A 17,265-nucleotide genomic window follows, 5' to 3' on the forward strand; every position below is an offset into this window, starting at 1 on the left:
AGAACTTTCAAAACGATAGGAAGATGCCATCACACCACAAGATGACGATGTCCATATTAATAAAAACAATAATAATACTAGACCATGTACAACATATTTCATGGATGGTATTTGTTTCCATTCATGATGATGATGATGATGAAATAAATTCCCTCTTCCAAAACACTCTCTCGTCATTGATAATTATAAACACACTCTTGTTGCCAATGATGATGATAATTCCCAGTAATTTTTTAATTCCGAACTCGTCGCGTTATGGAACTCGAGAAAAAGATTTTTTCGTGAGGCGTTTTTTTTTGTTTTGGAAATTCAGTAACACCTTATCACGAAGTGGATTTGGTCGATTTCAAGAGGTTCTTTCGTTCCTTCCAGTTGTTTAGTTGTTGTTGTTGTGAGGCAAGAGGATTCACCAATTCTCATTGATGAATATATCGACGTATCTTAAATTCTTCAAAGATTGACCTTCTTGTTTAAAAATCTTGATCATTTCATCATGATCGGAAGGTTGCAACACTTGTAAAAATCGATTATTGGCCAAAGAGAGTCGAGTCAAATTCTCAAAATTTAAACTTGTGGAGAGAAAGTGCAAGGCCTCTTCGTCCAACCAATTTTCACTCAAATCCAAAACTCTTAATCGCTGTAGAGTGCAATCACTCTCTGACAAGTATTTCACACCTTGAGAACAAATGACATTTCTACTCAGAGACAATTCTGTTAAATTCTTTAAATTTTCACTTTTGGCAAGTAAGGCAACGTCTTCCGAACACAAGTCATTACAGCTTAGATTTAAACGAGTGATTTGATTCAATAAGGAAGCATTGGATAGTGATTTCACGCCTTCAGAACCAATCATATTTTCATGTAGTTCCAAAATTTGTAAATGTTTCAAATTGTCAGTACTCGAGAGCAATGCAACGCTGTCAGATCCAATATTATCATTGTCACCTAAATTCAATTCTGTCAACTGCTTCAAATATTTACTATGGATGATCGAATTCACGCCTTCTGAATCTACACGATTGTAATATAAATTTAAACTTTTTAAATTTGTCAAGTGTTCACATGAAGCAATAACTTTCACACCTTCCGAATCAATACCATTCATGGCTACATTTAATTCTGTCAAATTTTTAGCAAATTCCCCATTATTACATATTATTTTGATGCTATTCAAGTCCATGGATGTCAAATTGAGTGTTAATTGTTTTAAACTTTTCATCCCCTTTGTCATGATGATTTTCAAATCTTGTTCACATATTGAAATTCGTTGAATATTCAAACTTGTTACATTTTGCATCGTATTGGCCAGAAAATACTCGTATTCATTGTTACAACAACAACAACACTGTTCAACCAAAAGCCATAAACGAAAATTCTTTTCCAATGTTTCATTAAAATTCAATCGGAGAGGAATTTGTAAAGACATCCAAAGCCACATTTTCGATATTTTGGCGCACACTTGGAGAATGAAAGGACTATCAAGAAATTGTAAAATGATAAAAACAATGTCATTGTTGAAATGGCTCATGTTTTTGGATACTCTCAAGATGAGTCCAATAATTTTTTTTTGATACAGTTAATGACTTCAACCGGCCACACACAACATCCGTCGAGCAAGATTTGGATGGCCGGTTTTGCTTCTGAATAAGGCATGACCATCCAATCTAATAAGGTATTTACATCGATCTTCCAATGTTGAAATCTGGACTTGAAAAACTGTAAAATCAATAAAAAAAAATATTAAAAAAAATGATTCCAAACCCCGACACCCTTGAAAGCACGACTGGCTTGTTGAGTGTAACATTGGAAGCAAGATTAAAAGATAATTCGTCAAAATGAGTCTATATCAACAAAAATATTTCGGGAGCAACAACAGAACTCGATGTTGGAACAAAAAATATTCCGACTTGAAATGCGTCAGGAGTTGATAGACGTTAAAACTCTAATCAACTTGGCTAATGAAAAAGAAGGTATGAAGGAAAAGATTTTAGCACTCCATCAAAAAACCAACGACTTGGCAAATGAGAACGCGAAATTGATAAGCGTGCTAGATGAGAAAATGATCAAAATAGAGCAAGTACAACTTGGACTCATATCCATTTGTCATCCATTAACAATAGACTTTGCTGATCTCGTTCAAAAAGATTCCATAATCACAAAAAAATTGTGTTAGTCAGTGTGTGAATAATTTATTTGGTCTCAACAGATTTGAGCAAACGAGGACTCGAAGGTTGTTTTTGTAAAAATTGGTTCGCATTTACAGTGTACAGGAAAACATGTCCAATAATTTTACAAATTCGACTTGATAATTGAACCTCCATCCAAAGCAATGACATTTCCAGTCATCCACGAAGCTGCAGGACTTGCCAAAAACAAGGCTGCTCCTGCCACATCACTCGCTCTCGATTGTCTTCCCAATGGAATATTTGCCATGATATGATCTCCAAAATCCTCAAAGGTTTGTTTGGTCATTTTCGTAAAAAAGAATCCACATGCCAATGCATTCACACAAATATGATCACTTGCCAAACGAAGTGCCAAATGTTTTGTTAAATGATGAAGACCTGCCTTAGAAGTTGCATATGCAAAAGTGTCCATGTTTGGAGCATTGACACCATTGATGGAGCCAATATTAATGATTGATGCAGGTGCGTCGAGAGTGGCAGCATTTCTTAATTTGGGTAAAAGTTTTTGAATGACAAAGAAGGGAGTTTTGAGATTTAAATCCATGACTTTGTCCCATGCATCTTCTGGATAAGAATCAATGGATTCTGCCCAATTGGTTCCACTATGTGTTTGTACGGTATTTTTTTCATATTCAGAAAATGATGTTGACAACATTTGACAGCACAAGCGTATAATATTAAAAATTGATCAACAAAAAAAATCCTTAAACAACACTCACCTATTATTTACCAACACATGAACCTTATCATCAGTAATTTGCTCACAAAATGATTCAATTCCTTTCATATTTGACAAATCTGCTTGTAATGCAATAAATTGTGGCTTCTTGTCCAATTTTTGTTGATTCATGAATTCTGACACTTGTTTTTCAATGGCCACACAGGCTTCCTTTTTTCGTGAACAGACATAGACTTTGGAAACTCCATTCATGAGAAATCCTTGAGCAATGGAAAGACCGATACCACGGGTACCTGTTTTTTAAAATTGGAAATTTTGATGATTTTCAAGGAAAATTAAAAATTGATCATGATGATGATATTTATATAAAAATGAATTCATTTGTTGATGATGATCATATTTATAAAAATTCGTAACGTACCCCCTGTGATCACAACTACTTTATTTCGGACTGAAAACAACGAGTGTGAAAGCAATGATTGTGCCGACGATGGAACTTGTGACATTTTTTTTGAATATTCTTAGGAAAATTCGTAGACGCGAACTCTCTCCGATCCAGTCCTTCCTCAAGATGTTATTAAGGTACTTAATACCATAACCCAAGCAACAAGTGGATAAGTGCAGAATAAGAATTATAAACAACAAGGATTTTCATACACGACACACGATGAATTGGAATGGGAAATTTCAAAGAAGGAGATCCTGTCATTATCCTTAAAAAGGAAGGAGACTCTGTCTGCTTTTATTAGAGAGAATTTCTTCTATATAAATGTCAATAAATTCAAAACACTAATTCCAAAACAAGAATTAATGAACCAGTGTGTGCTTCCAATAACCTTTGTGACAATGCTGAAACAACGTTAAACAATCCAGAACCATGTTTGAACAACAAACTCCTCCAAACGAATCTGTAAAAAAAAACTAGACAAACATTCCTTCATCCACAGTTTCTGAAAATGCAATCGCCATCGTGGTCTTGAATGGATCATCTCTTGCAAAATGAAGTGGAAACATGCAAATAAATCCTTTCACTTTTTTCAATAATTTTCTCTTTTCAGCTTCACTCATGACATGATTGTCATATTGTTGATGACGTTGTTGTGAAGAACCTGCTAGTGGACCAGAGGAAGCACCAACGTTGGCTGATGGACTGTTTTCATCATTCTCTTGATTGGAAAACTCACGGCTCATTTGTTTTTTAAGTTCTGTATTGGGTGCATTGAGAGCTTCATGAATCTTGTGTGAAATTTTTCGAATGGTCATTCCTGGTGACAAGAAGTGATGAGAATCGTCATGATGATTTCCATTGCTGTCATTTCCATTGGTATTACTTGTTGTTGATTGATCTTCTCCATTACTATCGTTATGATTTGAATGAACATGATTTTTCAATCCCAAAACAGCTGGTGTTAAATTCGTAAAAGTTTCTCCAATACTTGTAAATTTTGTGAGGGGTTCAGCTCCAATAATAGTGGTCAACGGTCCACCTTCTTTTGCTTTTTCCGCACCAGTCAATGTGGAAGCTTTGTTTTTTGCTTGCAAATATTCATCAATCGTTCTGAATCGATTGCTAATCACTTCTGGAAATACTTTTTCGAAAATTTCAGTATTACTTTTTGCTGTGGAAAGGATGAGTTTGAAAGTTTCAGCTGCAATTGGATCCTCAATTTGAATACGATGCTTCTCATGCTCTTCAAGCTCAAGTTCTTCTTTAGTTTTGGATTGTGACTGAGTTTGAGAGCGATCCAAGTGAAATAATTTTGCAGCTGCCATTCTTGCTGTTGAAGGAGCATTTTGAGGTGGCACTCGATATTCATCAGGTGTGGTGGTGTCCATGCTCATTCTCGAGAGAGGATCTTCACCAGTTTCCATATCGAACATGTCTTTGTGTGAAGAAGAATGCTGCGACTTGGTGGATGTTTTTTCATTCTTGGGGAATAGACCTAAATGTTCCTTCCATAGACGCACTCGAAGTGTGAAAGCAAACTTTCCTGCCTTATAGGGACGACCATTCATTCGTGATGCCACAAATGTCTTGTCAGAAACGACCACTGCAATTTCACTATCTCTGTTTCCGAGCATGGAACGATCATTAATGTTGGCACTTCCAATAATACAATGTCGATCGTCAACAATTAATAGCTTGCTGTGAACATAGACAAGCTCTGTGACAGCTCTCTTTCCAGTTGGAATGGAATCTACAAAGGAAGCAGTTCGCTTCTTCTTTTTCGTGTCACGTCCTGTTTTATCTTCCTCTTCTGAAGAGTATTCATCGGAAGACATGCCTTTCTTTTCTTCTCGAGAATGCTTTGATTTACGAGAACCTTTGAAAATCTTTTCATCCGAGTCGTCATCTTCATCCGATTCGTCATCGCTATCATAAAATTTTTTAGATTTTGCATATTCCACATAATCATTGTTATTCATAAATCCGTAATTTCGTAAGCACAAAAAGACAATGTACTGTTCAATCATTTCATCTGTAGCCTCTGGCATTTCTTGCTTAATGATGCTGTACAGTGAGGTGGTCGATCGATTGATCGTCTTGTATTGATATTTCATTAATTGTTGAACCGAGTTCACAGCAATGTCACCTTCTGGATGAACAGGCATCACAATATACACTCGAAACACTTCTCCTCGTTTCATCTTGTCAATAACTTTTCTGGCAATAAATAGAGGAACTGCATTTCGAACATATCCACCTGCAGTACCTCCAATGAAAAATTGATTTTCAATATAAATGTAATGTTGAGCTTCTTCAATCATGTGTAAATATGCCAAATATATGGATTGTTCAGTATCTGTAGCTCCACTCCATGGACCCAACGATCGAACAATTTGTGCATTACACACATATCCTTCTTCTTCAGGACATGAATATTCCTCAGTAGGTCGATTCATAATTCTGAGATGAGCCATTTTGGAGCCTTTCGGTGGTTTTTCTTCCTTTTCTTTTTCATTGGTGCCAGTTCCTTTTTCTCTTTCAGCTCTTCTCATCATGATATTGGTTGGATTGTGACGTTCGAACCAACTTTTGGTACGTGCTCGAACTCCCTCAATTCTAGGAGATGTAGAAATTGGTGGTGGAGCATTAGAAGATGTGCTTAAATTTGGTAATGTTAATTCTCTATTAAGGTGACCAGCGTGCTGATGAGTTATGGATGGAGATAATGGAGCAGTGGATTCATCTCCACTTGGTGTCATGGCTCGAATAATGATTGGATTTGCTTCTTCTTTTGCACTTGTTCCAAAATTAAAGGATTTTCTCTTTTCCTTAATGTGTGTTGTTCCACCACTGCTGTCGTCTTTATGTGTGGTGGTCAATCCGTCTTTTCGATCGGTAGCAGTGAGACGTCTCGATAGTGGAGGAACATGGGTCGAAGAGGGATGATCATCACCCAATTTGTTTGATCCTGCATGAGTATGGTTCAGACCCGATTTGTTCGATCCCTTGTTGTTGTCATCCATAATTTCGGAATGAGTAGTGACACTAAGAGGAGCAGCGTTGTTGTGAAGCGTCGAAGTAAAACGACTTTTGAGCTTTTTAAGATGTCCACCAGAATGTTCCTCTTTTTTAGGTGTGGTTTCATTGGATTTCACAGTAGTGTTGTCACCATCCTCTTTCGAGTTTGAAATACTAGGAGGAGGAGCATCGCGTGGTGTGAAAAATTGTCTCAATCTTCCTGGAGTTGTTGGCATGTTATCATCTCCTCGAGGTTGCTTATTACCACTACTGCCAATACCACTCGTCGTACCTCCCTCTGGAGGTGGAGAAGTGTCACTGGTCAATGGTGGATGATAGGGCTGATTGGTGAAAAATTGTTTTAACAATCGAGGTGCATTTTGAACATTGGTCGACAAGTTATATCCACTAAATGGAGACAATGGAACACCAAATGCTCGTCGTGTCTTCTTTTCAGATTCCTTTCTTGCATGATGAGCTGCCTTCTTCTTATAATATTCAAATAATGGATTCTTTTGAACTGGCTTCAATTGTAAGGCATTGGTAGGAATTGGTTTTGTGTGATGGTTCCATCTCTCAATGAAATTCATTGCCACGTCTCTTGCTAATAAACCAGAGACACAACAATGAACGTCGTGCCATGGCTCACGTGGAACAAACTCACGATCAATCACGTCTCTAAAGTGTGCAAGTTTATCCTCAAATTTAGTGAGTGGAAAAATGTTTGGATTCATGTAATCACAAAATGGATACTTGAGACAAGTGTGATTGTCATCCACGAGTGAGTGATTATGATCGTCATATCTTCCATAAGCTAAATCTAAACCTCCAATAAATGCAACGGATTGATCGACCACTACAATTTTCTGATGATGAGCATAGGTTAAAGGGAATTTCTTTGGATGGCTGCATACATGAATATTCTTTGGATATAAACTTCTGAGATATTTCTTTGTTTGTCGAGTATCCAAATTAAGGCCCGCAACAGAAGTCTCTTTCCACATGATAATATAAATTTTCACACCTTGTGCCGCTTTGTTTTTCAAAAGAATGTCGAGACGTGACTCTGCTGATCGAGAATTATCACCTCGAATCAAGTATAGCATTGGACTAAGGAGCCAATCGGCAATAAATATTTCATCTTTCGCTCGAGCCATTGCAATGGCAATATCTTTGAAGGCATCTTTTCCATCGACATACCACTTGAGTTTCATATTGTCACGTTCGGGAGCAAATGAATGGAATCGATTGTTGTAATCATTGGTTTGTGTGATGTGCATGAGGAGTGTGAACAACCATTTCATCTTTTGTTCTGGATTGTCTGCAGCAAAGACATACTTTTTCGAAACAAACGTATTTGAAATTGACACAAATGCTGTGGGTGTTGGAGTGGATGCATTTTGTTGAGAAGTCGATTGTAAACTCAAGAAGGAAAATGTGGATGATGTTGCAAACGAAAATATTGGCTCACTGTTCGTCGAGGATGTGGTGGAATGATTCGTTACGGTAGTAGCAGTATCATGTGAAGAACTAGTGGTTTGTGTGTAGGCAAGTGGTGAAATTGGACTAGGTGGAACATCGGTCATGGGAGCATTGAACATGATTTCATCTCCATCTCCAGATGCTCGAGAATTTACAAGTAAGGATGGTTTTTTCGACTTTTTGTCATTGTTGGCGTGATGATGCGGTCGACTGGTGAATGCAGGACTCATGGGTGTGGAATAATCTGCCGTGTCGTTCATGACTTTCACCACATTTCTCAAGTCAATAGTGTCAATACATTTGGATTGATTTTCAGTGGAATTTTCAGAGTCAATGGAAGAAGGATCGACGTCGTACAGGAATAACATGGAACCTTTCACTTCACAATAATAGGTGGCATTTGAATAGAGATTTTTCAATTTTCCAGAAATTTCATAAGGATCCTTAGATTTTGATAAGAAATCATACACTGGTTTCATGATTGGCTGGATGAATGTTTCAAACATTCCCATTCCATTCAGAAAGACATCATCGTATTGTTGACTAATATCCAAAAATTCCGCTCTAGAAATGGTCAAACTTGTGGATGTTTTTAAATGAAGTAAACTCGTGTTCTTTCTTTGATTGTATGCAAAATCGAAAAAGTGGTCCACGAGTGTCTCAAATTGCTTGAATTTTTCTTGTGGTGACATATTTTCAAGACTCAACTCTTCGTATTCATCTTTGGATTGTGTCATGGCATTGGTGATTAGAGAACTTGTAAAAACTTGAGGTTTTTCTTCGTGATCTTCTTTGAGAGGACGCTTTGATTTCACTTTTTCAGAAACGGGGGATGTGCCACCATCCGACCAGCCGTCCACACTGCTCTCAGTCATGCTCTCTCGTGGAGTGAACATGAACTTTCGAGCAGAAGCCAACATGCCCTTACTTCTTCGAAGTGTTAAAATTCCGAGTCGATCCAATGCAATCATGAAAGTTAAAATATCTTCACGGGAGAGCCAATCATCTCGGTCCACATCGAGCATGGTGAACACCATATTCGATCGTTCTTTCAATAAATACTCTTTTTTCACTTGTTCATGTTCTTCCATTTCTGGAGAATCATCCGAAAATACAGTGCTCATTGAAAGTCGACTTAATTTCTGATTAAATATTTGTCCATCTCTCACGCTTGTAGCTGCTGCAGAAATAGACAAGATAAATCGTTGAAAGGATAAAATATAAGTATCAGGTTGATGAGGTAAATGCAAATAGTGACAATCACTGACTCCACGAAAAATAGATTCAAATAAAAATTTTTCCAAATGATCCATTTCAATATCTTCTACATTTCTGAGGTGAATACCGCTACCAGTGTGAGGTAAAATAGTGGAAGGAGTTTGCATTTGTTGGGAATTAAGGGTAATTTGTGGAGGAGATAGCTGAGAAGAAAACGAAGGAGAATCCACACTCGAAGTACTCGTTGGTTGATTTTTCTTTGAATCATTGGTTGTGACATTGTGTAAAGGATGTGATTCTGTAAAAGCAGAAATATTTTGTGTCGAAGGTGGTACTTGATAATGTGCATGTTGTCCTGCTTTGGATTGTCCAGAAGAACTCTTACTCAATGACGGTGAATAAAAAGCCTTTCCATGTTGAAATAATAATTGTTGACATTCTTGTTGTGTTAAAAAAAGTTGATGAATATCATAATAAGGAACACTGGAAGATAATAAGGCATTTCTCAGAATGGTTCTTCCAGGTGTTGCTCCTGTCACTTGTTGACTCTGAGTGGTCATGGTTGATGCATTAGAAATTGTAGAAACCACTGAATCTCGTCGTGCTCTATTGAAGTTTGCTGCAACATTTTCCGAGGATGTTCTCGATCGTGAGGAGAGTAAACCTTGACTCGATGTACTCGAATGCATGTGTGCGTGTTGTAAAAAACATGAATGACAAAAACTTAAAAAAATTCCCTTAAATAACCTAAATTCGTCGAGGGAGAGACACGATTTGAAATACAGGTCCTTTTCCATTCTGTGCAATAGAAATGAATCATTTGGGTTGTGATAAATAATTTGAATAATCAATAATTTGAATAATAATCATCATTATACAATCATTGTTGATAAATAATTATGAGGATTTGAATCATCAGAGTCATCCATGAATTATATAATATAAAATTATACTCACCTATATTTTGTCCGATTCATGGCATTTAGATTTTGAGAGTGTGAGGCTCCGATGGATCTTGAGGCTGTTGATGATGAAAAGCCTGTTGTTTTCCTCGGTGTGCCTGTTGTGCTCGGGGTTGATGCTGTTCCGAGACCTGTGCGATCCCCTCCAACCATAATTCCAGATACTTGAACAGGTGGAATTGGTTTTGCTTGTTGTTGATCCTGAGGAGGTTTGTTATTGTTGAGAACATATCTTCCATCTTTGGCTTGTTGTTTCATGCTTTCCAGCAAATTACGAGGTAAGAGGTCTTGTAAGTTGTCCTCCTCATCGTGTATGTGCTCTACACGTTCTGTGCCTTGAGTTGTTGGTGTGTAGAGAGCGTTTGGAGAAAGCTGTTGTTGAGAGGATGCTGCAAAAGAAGTATTGGCATGTTTGGAATGTTTATGTCCCATTGTTGTTGTTGATGATAGAATTATGTTTGCAGGGAATTGATGAAAGATTGAAAGGATGATGTAATGATGATATATTGTTGTTGAATGATTAACAATTATTGGAAGACTAATGTCCCACTGATTGATGGATGCAACGATTCTCTCTTTGCTCCGCTACAGTGTTGAATAAGTGAAGAAGGAACAAAATACTATCGGAAGTTATCGTAGAATAATGGTTGATGATATTGGTCAACCAATTATTCAAATGTGCAAGTGTCTGTTGTCAAATACAAAGCATTCAATAGCACCCAATGGTCAATGACAGGTGTTTTTCTTTTGGGCTGCTGAGTTTTCAATTTCGTGTGCACTCAAGATAAGTGCCTGCCGAAAATAGCGAGATGTGATGTCTGACTGATTTTGTTTTTTGCAAACAGCAAGATTTTGCGATCCGATCTCTGGTGTTTTTAAATTATTCAACACTGAAAACCATTTGTCCATACATCCTCTACGGTTTCTCAGGGATTGTTTTCAGACTTGAAGATTTAAAATGAAAAGAGCAAATTTGGAAGCGCCTCTTATTTCTCAAAATTGATTGTTTCCTCAATTAGTGCTTGGAATGCACTGCAGCGTTCATTCGGTTTTTCCAAAAATCAGTACTACATTTATGTTCCATTATCTCTGGAAAGGTGACCACTGCGTCATTGGAATGAAATACGATAGTGCATGTCCAGAAAGAACTCTAATTCGAGCAATTACAGAATTTTACTTTTTCTTTGAGGTTGACTTTTTAGCTTGTTTTTTCTTTTCGCTCTGTTCTCCCTCCTCTAAAAGTAGTTTCATCATGACTTCTTGCTCTGTTGGAGCTTTTTTCTTTTTGCTAGCTGTTGTTGAAGAATTACTTTCAGATTTCGTATTTGAATGGTTGTTGCTAGTGGTGTTGTCATTTGTGCCCACTAAAACAATGGTAATGTCATCAAAGGGTTTTGCAGCAACCGTTGATTTGGCAACTCCTGGACTTCGTCCGCTCAATTCCATGCACAAACTATATTCTTGCCCCAGTGTGTAACCTTTGACGGGAATATGTAAAAATGTTTCGTTTTGTTGTTGAACAAAATAATTATTAACTTTTGAGATGACATCTTTCAATTCTGGTAACATGTTAATAGAGTCCACATCCGATGCTACACTATTATCCTTTCTAGGTTCCAAAGTATGAACTACTTGACCCAACACTCGATTTGCAATTCCCATGCCGACATTATTCGATATTATTGAAATGGTTAATTTCAGAGCCTCTATCGGAGACAAGACATTTAAAAACATTTCCAATTCCTTTTCATCTTTTTCACTTAATTTTCGTGCAAGTACATGTTCCGATGATGACGATGATTTTATCAGAGGAATCAAGGCTTGATTTTTTGAGATGGCGATCCGAAGGGGTGGTGAGGAAGAAGAATTGTTGCTGGCAGACATTTTTTTTTGAATTCGAATTTTACAACTGTTGAATTTTACAATTATTATGCATTATCATATTTAAATAAACACATTTGAAAGAGAATGAAAAAATTCTTTTAATTTATGAACAGCGAAAGGTATTCAATGACTAGGTTCTATAGAAATAGGACCATTTTGGGAAACTTTTTTTCCCTCATCCGTCGGAGTTGATAGAAACCCCAGTGTTCCGCATGAACGAAAAAAATTGTCAACTCGTTCTTGAGAAAGAGCCCTTCCTTCCTCTTTCTCTCCGTCGAAAAGCCTTTTCATCATTGTTATTAATTTTCAACAACAATTTTATTCTCTCTCTTCAAATTCTCTCGGAACAAAGTTTGAGGCAACATTTAATTTCAATTCATCAATCATTAGTACAAGATCATTTTCAATAATAATTGTTGAATTATAACAGGAACATGAGTTTGAAACAAGAATTTGCGCCGTATCAATCTACGGAAGGCAACCCATTTCAAAATGAACCATCGATGAATTCTGTCACTTATCAAACCAATAACAGCATCAATCATATTTCTCTTGAGAATGACAACACAACTAGAGATGAACATTCGCCCAATGACATGACGTCCAAATCTCCTCAACTATTTCATCTTTATGAAGAAGGTTCTTCTCAACACAAAAAGAAGAGAAAAAAGAAAAAAGATCAATCCTTACTCGCACAATTATGGTCCAACATTTTCAATGACAAACCAATACATGAGGAAGATGAAAATTCTCGTTTAATTTGGAACGACGACAACATGTCTGACCGATCCATGAAAAGTCTTGTCAATATCAATGAAAACCATTTTGTGCCACAACAAGCAACAAGAACCGTTCGAAAAAAGAAAAAACAGAACTCCAATGATTTTCCTCTCTTTTCTAGAAAGACCAATTTGTTTTTCACATGCTTCAATTTAGTGAATGATATTTTGAGTCCAGGAACTTTGGCAATGCCTCAAATGGTTGCTCAAAGTGGAATTTGGATGTCAATTTTGTGTGTTGTTTTCTTTGGATTGATTACATCTTTTACCTTAATTTTACTCTATGAAATGTCGAGAGGACATTTCAAAACGAGTTTGGCTTCATTGTCAGAAAAGGCATTTGGAAAGACTGGAAACGTCATTACATGCATTTTCATTTTTTTATTTAATTTTGGTGGAGCTTGTGGAATGTACATCATGTTCGGTGACGTGATGGGCGACTTGTTGCTCTATTTATTTAACAATGATACTTCCAATATTTTTATTAGTCGAACTGCAATTTTGTTATACTTGACAGCATTCTTAATACCCATTGCCTTGATGAAAAATTTATCAAGTTTTGCATTCACGTCATTTATTTCAGTGAGTTGTGTGCTAATTATTACTGGACTCATTATTTTGGAAGTTGTGTTGGGACGGAGAATTGATCCTAGACCTGATAATGCATTCAGTTTCATGCACGATCAAGTACTGTCGGCACTGGCTGCATTATCATTCATTTATGTTTCACATGATATTGTGTTTCACTGTTTTGGAGAAATGAAGAGACCTACTCGAAAGAGATTTTACACTGTTGTGTTTACTGTGATTACCTTAACCATTTTGACAATTTTTGCTATTGGATTGTCTGGATACTTTTTATTCTACAACAAGAATTTGAAAGATGCTAATATTCTTGACTTGCTGCCGAGAAGATACTCATTTGCCATTGTTGCAAGGTTATTGCTCGTTCTTGACATTTCTCTTTCAATTCCTTACGCTTTATTCATGCCTAGAGATGGTGTGAAGATGATCATTTCCACACTTGTACCCAGATTTGCCATTTGGATCAAACAAACCAAATTACGAAGGGAAGTCTATCATACCCTTGTGACGTTGAGTATTGTTGCACTGACCTTGACGGTAGGATTGAGTGTGACTGATTTGGGCATGTTCAGCGATATTTGTGGAGGTGTGAGTGCAACTAGTTTGGCATATATCATTCCTCCTGCTCTATTTCTCAAATTAGATCCTTGGAAAGGATGTTGTAGCTCGAAAGGTGGTGTTTTTAGAACCGCTATCAAGATTTTGTGCATTATTGTACTGGTTATTGGTGTTTCAGTGTTTGCAAGTAGCATTTTCAGTGTCATTTATCATGCATTCATTTTGCATGACGCTTAATTGAAATCTGTGTAAATTATTTTACATTCAATATAAGCTTTGAAAAAACCCTTTTTTGAAAATGGTAAAACTCTTGTGGTAATAATAATTTAACAATACGTATATGTATTCGATCCAATTATACTACAAGAATTCCAACTTGTTACACAACATTGAACGAATATGTTTTGGTATGACCCTCCACTCCAAATTCAATGACATCTCCAGGTTTGACTTGTGCCACTCCTTCTGGAGTACCTGTTAAAATCAAATCGTCTTCCTCCAAAGTCATCACTTCACTGATGGCTGCAATGGATTTTGGAATACTATGAACCATATCATCAGTGTAGCCATGTTGTCTCATGACTCCATTAACTTTTAAAAAAAGTGCAAGATTTATCAATCGACCGTCCTTAATCAAGGTTGTTGGGCTTAACAATTCGGAACCTATTGGACAAAATGTGTCAAAACCTTTAGCGACCTGTTGTTCAACAATTTCACATGTCCATTAGTCATTTAGTAATTATTGATAAATAATCATCATGGATACATTTAAAATTCATAATCATCGTATCAAAACGTCATGATCATTTGTAAATATACAAACATACAGTCCATGGTTTTCCTTGATTTTTTGCTTTGGCTTGCAAATCTCTTGCTGTCATATCCAAAGCAATAAAAAATCCCTTGACATGATGAAATGCTTCTTGTTCCGAAATGTTTTTACCTTTCTTTCCAATGACTACTCCCAATTCGACTTCATGATGAACATCATTGGTGAGATGAGAAATGGAGCTAACTTGAATACAATTTTGATTATTCATCTGATGATCTTGATATAATTGAATAGAAGTGGTTGGTTTTAAGAAAAATTCGGGATTTGATGGAACTGATCCTTTCATCTCCTTGGCATGAGCTTCATAGTTTTTCAGAAGGCAAACGATTTTTCGGGTTCTTGCTGTGATGGCTTGCATTTTTTTTATTGTGGGAACATACCTGTTTGTTCATTGTTTGTGTGAAAATAAGGGAAAGAAAATTAACGATCATATTGGAAACAGCAGTCGATGACTATTGCTTTGGTCGTTTATTGGCATCACTGATGCTGCTTTTAGGAGGTGTCGTAGCGTTGGTAGGAGGGTCTTTTCTTTTTAAGGAATTGAGTGCCTGTTGGGCTGCTAGTTGTGGATTGAGTTGAAAACGATGCATATTTGATGCCATATAAGATGCAACTCCAGGATTCATACTTGGATTAGGAATCAGGGGATTAAGGGGCACATTTGGAATCAAATTGGAGAATGGATTCAATGCACCAGCAGTAGGTGGAATGAGTGGTGGCGGAATGAGTGCGGAGGAGGATGGATTAACAGGAGGAGGTGTGGTTGGTGACGACCTCGTGGTCGAGGAAGTGGTCGCAGCGACATTACTGGTGACAGAGCTACTGGAGGCGGTGGCATTGTCTGTGGATGCATTATGAGTGGAACTAGTAGTGTTGCTGCTACTATTGGTGTTACTTGCTTGCCTTCGAATGCGAGCAATTTTGATATTTTCCTTGTAGGCCTCTTCTTTTTGTAGAATAGCTGTGAGAGCATCCTTTCGAGAGCTCTGTAAGTGACAATGTAAAGCTTCAATAGATCGTTGCATGGAGGTGAGAACGTGGACAGGATCTGTAGCCGTGTCTTTCATCCAGCCTTCTTCAATATCGTTCTCAAGTTCACTTGTTAAGTGTTGAAGAGAGACAATGGATTGTTTGGCAGTATCTTTTTGTTTTCGCAAATTGTCAAAAATGTCACACTCGGGAAAGATTCCAAGCCATTCGTTGTATTTGACTAAATTGCTGGTTGGAATGTTAGTAGTGCTGTGAGTGCTAGCACTTGCTGGAATAGCTGTGTTCAATAAAGTTGGAAGGGCAGTATGTGCATCGAGTATGTATGATGCATCTAATTTGTGTTCCCATGAGTCTTTCCATCTTGATAGAATGGTGTTTTTGAGATTTAACAGCACCTCAGATTCATCTTGAATCAACTTGTCGCTATTTTCTTCAAAAATAAATAAAATGTCCTCAATACATTCAAAATCTTCTTGAATTCGTGTGAGCATATTCTCTATTAACTCTGGGGAAATTACTGAATGATTCATTTTGTTTGCAATCTCCAATCTCTTAATGCATGCCAAAGACTGATTCTTTTTAAGCAAAAAAAATTCCTCTAAAACATCATCCTCAACGCTATTCTCTTCGACTGGTTGCTTGCTGTTGGAGTTGGCAAGCACAGAAGGATCTACCTCTCGGGCAGCATCTAAAACAGCATTGAAATTTTGCAAAATAAGTGTATCCAAAATTGCAAGTAAAATTTCTCTAAAATTTGGGTCCAAGCACAACGAACTATTCCTAAAATAATATAATGTATAATCGAAAGCTGATTTCATACATTTGAGCTCTCCAATATAGTACATGAGTGTTCCAAATTCGAAAATCTTTACAACGTTGTGTACATAGTCTGCTCTCAACTTGAGTAATCGACACGATGAAAAGGTGTCTTGCTTTCGAAGTTGATTGAGTTGTTTGGTTTGTAAGTGAAAAATCAATCGTTTAGCCTTTTCGCTTGTGTGATCTCTCAAATTTTCAATAAATGAATAAACACTTCCTTCACAGAATTTTGAAACAAATTCATCCTCGTCATACGGCCTAAATTCATCCTTTTGCTCGTTGGCACTCTCTACTGCATACATCAACTCCAAAAATCCAACATTCAAAATGTTCATTAGAGACAAGATAACTTCATTCATATTGATGATTTCGTCGCCCGAATTATTTGAGGTTGGTTTTACAAACCACATGGTTAACATTTGCAACATGGATTGAATCAATTGTTTCGGATTAGGGTTCTCACTCATCAAGCTTATCAATGGTCCACTTTTATCCCCTTTTCTCGACAAGATTCCCTTCTTTCGTTGTAAATGTCGCGATGATGAAGATGATTGTGGCTGGAGAGCTTCCAAACCAAGTCCACTTGCATTGTCGTCATCTTGATCTGTTTTTGTTGAAGCAGAATCATCGTGATGAATGCCATGTGGATGCAACAATGAAGAAGAAGAGCCTAGTGATGATGCTGAGGAGGGAACAGGTTGGAGAGAAGACGATCGGGATGAAGGCATTTTTTTTTTGAACCAAAGCAAAAAATTTTGAAGAAAGCCTCTTTTTCTGTGCTTTGTGAAAAAGTTTATGGAAAAGTCCAAAAATACTAAAAAATTT

The 17,265-nt window shown here is 37.0% G+C and overlaps 7 protein-coding genes across 7 annotated transcripts; 1 reads left to right on the plus strand and 6 right to left on the minus strand.

Moving 5' to 3' along the window:
• Positions 1 to 406: 406 nt before the first annotated feature.
• C9374_004793 (uncharacterized protein) lies at positions 407 to 1,231 on the minus strand (the record flags this gene model as incomplete). The annotated part of the gene is made up of 1 exon (XM_044694471.1): positions 407 to 1,231. One exon carries the CDS (start codon positions 1,229 to 1,231, stop codon positions 407 to 409), a length of 825 nt encoding a protein of 274 aa, XP_044548505.1.
• A 1,058-nt stretch (positions 1,232 to 2,289) lies between these two features.
• C9374_004794 (uncharacterized protein) lies at positions 2,290 to 3,371 on the minus strand (the record flags this gene model as incomplete). Its single annotated transcript, XM_044694472.1, has 3 exons — positions 2,290 to 2,788; positions 2,906 to 3,158; positions 3,287 to 3,371. 3 exons carry the CDS (start codon positions 3,369 to 3,371, stop codon positions 2,290 to 2,292), a joined length of 837 nt encoding a protein of 278 aa, XP_044548506.1.
• Positions 3,372 to 3,786: 415 nt separating this feature from the next.
• On the minus strand, positions 3,787 to 10,425 carry C9374_004795 (uncharacterized protein; the record flags this gene model as incomplete). The annotated part of the gene is made up of 2 exons (XM_044694473.1): positions 3,787 to 9,829; positions 9,989 to 10,425. The coding sequence occupies 2 exons, from the start codon at positions 10,423 to 10,425 to the stop codon at positions 3,787 to 3,789; spliced, it is 6,480 nt and encodes a 2,159-aa protein (XP_044548507.1).
• Positions 10,426 to 11,166: 741 nt separating this feature from the next.
• C9374_004796 (uncharacterized protein) lies at positions 11,167 to 11,877 on the minus strand (the record flags this gene model as incomplete). The annotated part of the gene is made up of 1 exon (XM_044694474.1): positions 11,167 to 11,877. One exon carries the CDS (start codon positions 11,875 to 11,877, stop codon positions 11,167 to 11,169), a length of 711 nt encoding a protein of 236 aa, XP_044548508.1.
• Positions 11,878 to 12,311: 434 nt separating this feature from the next.
• C9374_004797 (uncharacterized protein) lies at positions 12,312 to 14,036 on the plus strand (the record flags this gene model as incomplete). Its single annotated transcript, XM_044694475.1, has 1 exon — positions 12,312 to 14,036. One exon carries the CDS (start codon positions 12,312 to 12,314, stop codon positions 14,034 to 14,036), a length of 1,725 nt encoding a protein of 574 aa, XP_044548509.1.
• A 142-nt stretch (positions 14,037 to 14,178) lies between these two features.
• C9374_004798 (uncharacterized protein) lies at positions 14,179 to 14,989 on the minus strand (the record flags this gene model as incomplete). Its single annotated transcript, XM_044694476.1, has 2 exons — positions 14,179 to 14,496; positions 14,627 to 14,989. 2 exons carry the CDS (start codon positions 14,987 to 14,989, stop codon positions 14,179 to 14,181), a joined length of 681 nt encoding a protein of 226 aa, XP_044548510.1.
• Positions 14,990 to 15,083: 94 nt separating this feature from the next.
• On the minus strand, positions 15,084 to 17,168 carry C9374_004799 (uncharacterized protein; the record flags this gene model as incomplete). Its single annotated transcript, XM_044694477.1, has 1 exon — positions 15,084 to 17,168. The coding sequence occupies one exon, from the start codon at positions 17,166 to 17,168 to the stop codon at positions 15,084 to 15,086; it is 2,085 nt and encodes a 694-aa protein (XP_044548511.1).
• Positions 17,169 to 17,265: the final 97 nt, after the last annotated feature.

The sequence above is a fragment of the Naegleria lovaniensis genome, assembly GCF_003324165.1.
Source record: "Naegleria lovaniensis strain ATCC 30569 chromosome Unknown tig022, whole genome shotgun sequence".
Lineage (NCBI taxonomy): Eukaryota > Heterolobosea > Eutetramitea > Acrasida > Naegleriidae > Naegleria > Naegleria lovaniensis.